At 26.7% G+C, this 5407-nt stretch overlaps 1 protein-coding gene across 1 annotated transcript; it reads left to right on the top strand.

Moving 5' to 3' along the window:
• On the top strand, positions 1263-1967 carry LOC107621332 (agamous-like MADS-box protein AGL92). The gene is made up of 2 exons (XM_016323362.1): positions 1263-1530; positions 1789-1967. Exons 1-2 carry the CDS (start codon positions 1263-1265, stop codon positions 1965-1967), a joined length of 447 nt encoding a protein of 148 aa, XP_016178848.1.

Genomic DNA, 5407 nt, shown 5'->3' with positions numbered 1-5407 from the left:
GCACATTAATTTTTTTTAAATGATTTAATATGTAATTATTTCTAATGGAAAACACTTTATTTTTGCATTCAATGCTTTTCTATAATTAATTTTATAAATTTCACGTTTTATACGATACTAAAACTCATTAAATGACGTCGTTTTTTTTTTGTTGGACAACGAATGAATAATCACTTCCAAAAATACTAATTATACAATCAGAAGTCAACCAACAAATAATAACTACACAATACAAAAGATTTTGGAAAAAGTTCAATTTTGCATTTACCCAAAGGCAGTTCTGGATTGTTAGTTAAATTCTGAATGTAGAATTAGAGCTTGTTTGGTGAGCTTCTAAAAGAAAATCTTTTTTCGAGTTATCTTTTTTTAAAAGATCTTATGAAAAAATAAAAGTAATTTTATATTTAGATATCTCATGTAAAAAATTTTTTTTATCTATCAATTATGTTTGGGTATAACAATATAAAAGCACTTTTTTTATGTATTAAAAAACATCTTTTTTTTAAGAAATTTTTTTTTTAAAAAAAAGATATAAATTACAGTTTCTCAAAAAAGATGTTTTTTTATTTTTCTAGTGCTTTTACTTTTACTACTAGAAATTTGTCAAACATGTTAAAAAATAAAAAAATATCTTTTTTATTAAAAAAATATTTTTTTTATCAAAATAATGGCACCCAAACAAGCCCTTAGTCTTTCTATTTATTACCTTAAGCAATTTCATGTAACTTTAAATACTTGAATTATGCAGCATCATAATCACTTTTAAATTTGAAGAGAACAAAATACATATACCACTCTATAATCATAAAAAATGTTACTATCAGAGTTTTAAAGGCATATTTTAAAAACATAAAAAAATATATTATTATACATTTTAAATACAAATTAACCAAACTCTGAAAAAAAAAAATATAGGACAGTTTTTTTTTTAATATTAAAATTTTTTCTTTCTGTTATTAAAATATTTTCTAACATACTTTAATAGTAAAAAAAAAATATACCAACCCACAAAATACGTATAACGTATCTCAAATTTGAATGTGGCTCCCATAATTTTTTGAACAAAACATTTATTTTTCAGATTCTGAAATATTATCAGAGAGAATGCTATGTCAACGATGTTGTTAATGCCAATAAGAAACAAAGAGAAAATGAGAATTTTTTACTTTTATAAATAGATAAGTGTGAAGAAAACACCATCATGAAAAACATATACATACATACATACACACCATTTGTGTTAGTTTTTATAGCATTGCATGATGGATAACAATTGTCGTCCTAACCTGTTTTCCGTTCTCCGAAAAAGGAGGGTGTCATTTGCAGAGCTAGCAAGGCAATATGAGATGGCAGCCAACAACAATGATGACGATATCCCAAAAATGAAGAGGAGGATGAAACTACAACTGATAGATGATATGAATTCAAGAAAAGCTACATTCAGAAAGAGGCGTGCCGGGTTGTTGAAGAAGTTGGAGCAGCTCGCCATCCTTTATGACATTCAGGCTTGTATTGCCATCTTTAGTCCAGGTACAATTTCAATTTCAATTTGAACCTAAATTTAAATTGTAACAAATTATATCAACTCCATTCTTCAAAAAGTTAAGTCCATAAGAAAGAAAAAGATTTTTGAGGGTCAACAATTTTTAATATTTTTGTCGTCATCTAATTAGTATAAATATTAAATTATTTTTAACGAATAAAATTTACTAATTCATATATATAACAATAAATAATATTTATTGACACATGAATGATTATATGTCTGACCTAAACTAACATGTTCAGGGGACAAGAATCCTACGGTGTGGCCGTCGGTGGAGGAGGCTAAAGAGATCGTGGAGAAGTTTGAGGAGATTCCGGAGCCAGAGCGGTCGGGCAGAATGGTAACTCATCAGGAGTACAGGCAACAGAAGGTGATTTGGATGGAGAAGCAACTTGAGAAGCTCAAGAAACTTAACGATTAGAAAGAGATGGCCATCTTCATGCATCAAATTTATAACGAACATAGGCCTGTAACTGATTTTAGCGATGATGAGTTGGACCGTTTTCTCATCTGTGTTGACGACAAGTTGAAGGCTGTTAGAAACAGCATAACAATAAGTACCCGCCACTCTGAAGCGTCAACTTCGTTGCAGCCACCGCCGGCGGCACCACTAGCAGTGCAGCCACTGATTATTTCTGGTGAAGTTGACAACAGTGTGCAAGATGAACTGTTATTTAATGCAGAGCAACAATAGAAGAATTTAGAAGATGTTGTTGTTCCTAATGATGAACCAGATGATGATTTTTTTGGAGGATTGTTCTTTGAAGATGAGAGTAGCGGGTCGGTTCTGTTTCCTGTTGGTGATAAGAATGTGTTGGTGGTTCCACCGGCTGAAGCTAATGAAGAATTATTTGCGTTTGGAGATTTCGCTGATTCAGTGGATTTTGGTGATCTTGACAATTTTAGTTACCTCACTGTTGGAACTGATGATGATGACGATGATGATTTCTTAATTGATGAGTTATTATTGCCTAATCAGGGCAATGCCGCCGGAAATACTAGTAATGATAATCATAAAGGGGTGTGGTAGTTCCATTCAAAAAACTTAAATCCGAGTACTGAAATCAATGACCAATGCTCATGAATTAAAGCTGCTGGAATGGAAACTTTGCTATCTCTCTCTCATTAATATTGGAATAAATTTGAAACTTGGAAATAAAGAGAGAGAGTTAATTTATTTTCTTTTAATTATTGTAAGATTATTTTCCTGTCTTAAGAATGAAACATGCATGTTATTTCTTCTACACCAATTAGACTTTGAAATAAGAGAATTGGATAATTAACGAGACACTCGTTCATTCTTCGAAAAGTTGATCAAAAGTTTTACATATGTTTCACAAATTAATATTAAGATGGAATGATGGATCAAATCAATACTTAGTGGATATTCTTATTTCTTAGTGTGGAACTGGAAGGCAGTGTATTTTCTTTCATAAATAAGACAATACTGATGAGGTTTTCTTATTTTTAGAGGTTAGATCTAATCACAGTCATTCATCAATTTTACAATTTCATATAACGGTTCTCGCACATAACAACCTCGTGTTTGTTTGGATTTACGTTGGGCAAACTGGAGTTTAAATGGAAGTGATTTTGTAAAATTGATTTTGGGTAGAAGTGAGTTTGTGCCAACATGATTTATGTTTAACAATTTTTATTAAAATTGATTTTGATAAAATAAATATTGTTTGGATAATATTAGTTAAAATCACTTCTAGATAAATAATTAATTAATTACTAAAAAAATATAATATTAAATTATAATATTATTTTTTAAGTATATTTAATATTTTTTTATATTATTTTAGTATTTTTTTATAATATACAATGTGAAAAACCTAGAAGAATAGTAAAATAGTACCTTGAATAATGTTTCTTCATTTTTTCTGGTGATATTTGATGGAGATTTGTATTTTTTGTTCTTGATTTCATCTACTCTTCGCGAGGAGTTATAACGTTTCTTCAGAATCGTAATTTGTTTCGAATGTGGCTTGGAACTAGACGGTTTGCGTTTTGATTGAGGAAGAAGAGGAAGAGTCTGCCATAATGAACGTGTTTTGAAAAAACGCAATCATTGTGTAAGGCGCGTGCGTTTACGCTCCATTCTAAAGGAGTGTAGTCCGCGTGATTTTTTTTTTTGGGCTGGGCCAACTTGTATAACTTGTAAGCCAAAAAGGCTTGTATGTGTAGCAGACCTGATATGATTTTGTGTGTGTTTGGACTTTGGATTGAGATTTGTCAAATTAAAATTTGAATAAAAGTGATTTTATAAAATTAATTTTGGATAGAAGTAAGTTTGTGTCAATATGATTTATGTTTGATAATTTTATACTAAAACTAATTTTGATAAAATAAATATTATTTGAATAATATTAATTAAAATCACTTTTAGAAAGATAATTAGTTAATTATTAAAAAAATATAATATTAAATTATAATATTATTTTTTAAAATATATTTAATCTTTTTTTATATTTTTTTAAGTATTTTTTTATATAGTATTTTTTATAATATTTTATTTTAATATGTTATAATTTTTTATTATTATAATAAAATTAATATTTATTTATAAAATAAAAAATAACATATAAAAATTGATAATTTTTAAGTATTTTTTATAATAAAATTAATATTTATTTATTAAATTAAGAATAATATATAAAATAATATATTTTAGTACTCTCTTAAAGTACTCTTAATAATATTATTTTTATTATTATTATAGGTTCTAATTTTTTACAAGTTATATTTTTATTATTATTTATAATTAAATTTTTATTTAATTTATCATTTTTAATAAAAACAATAATACATATTATAAAAATTAAAATAATAAACAGGGCACAAAAATTAGAATAATTGTTTTAATATTCTCAGTATTTATTTAAAAAAATTATGAAAAAACTAATAATAACTAACACATACGTTGGCGTTTAGAAAAAAAAAAATGACCAAACATCAAAGAACAACGTTTAAAGTACTGAAATATACTTTTATCCTCTCCAACGTGTTTCACAAACACATCCCTCATCATTATGTTTGCTTACTCGACACTAATTAAAAGACTAATTATAATTTAAATTACATGTATCATGTATGTATAGACATGTGAATACGAGAATATCAATTAATGTGTCAGAGAAGGCTTGTAAATACCGTGGTATACGTATTCGAGTTACAATTTGTGCCTATAGTGCATCTGGAAGAATATATATATATATGAAAAAGTCTCCGTGACCAGCAGTGACCAATAATTTTAATTAAATTTAGCCATTATTTAGTTGGTAAATATTATTTCTTTTCAAATGATTCATAAGCTTTATATTATTCATTTCTTTTTAAATATTGGTTGTTTGCTAATTTAAAATCTAAAAAGTACTAACTCCTTAATACGACTTAATATAAAAAGGTAAATTATATCATATTTTCACTAAAATAATATGTAAGTTATTTCTCATGATATATAATATTTTAATTGATCATTATCTTAATTATAGTTGATTATTTTGTAATTAAATAATTATTTAAAATAGATAATTGTATAATTTTTTAAAATATCAAAACACCTATTCTGTAAATTGAAGCACATTTCCATTCTTCCATTCTTTCTTTATAATGTAATTTCAGTTCTTTCAAACACCACTGTCACCGTCATGGTAAGAAGTGCCGATTATTTACTACATTACATAGAATCAATTAGGTAAATCAAAGTATATTTTTAAAACAAATTTTGATATGAACTCAGCCAAGTTCATCTATCCTTGATCCATATCCATTATTTAGCTCATAGTGTACGTGTTGTACATTTAAATGTCATTACAATAAAAATTGTTTTTAGTGAGAAATATTTTATAACAATAG

The sequence above is a fragment of the Arachis ipaensis genome, chromosome B10 (genome assembly GCF_000816755.2).
Source record: "Arachis ipaensis cultivar K30076 chromosome B10, Araip1.1, whole genome shotgun sequence".
Lineage (NCBI taxonomy): Eukaryota > Viridiplantae > Streptophyta > Magnoliopsida > Fabales > Fabaceae > Arachis > Arachis ipaensis.
This window is presented reverse-complemented; position numbering and strand designations above follow the sequence as displayed.

Excerpts from the sequence above, each read along its gene's own strand:
- LOC107621332 (XM_016323362.1), top strand. The coding sequence starts at position 1,263 with ATGGATAACAATTGTCGTCCTAACCTGTTTTCCGTTCTCCGAAAAAGG. Across the intron at positions 1,531-1,788 it reads TATTGCCATCTTTAGTCCAG|GGGACAAGAATCCTACGGTG; the intron begins GTACAATTTCAA and ends TAACATGTTCAG.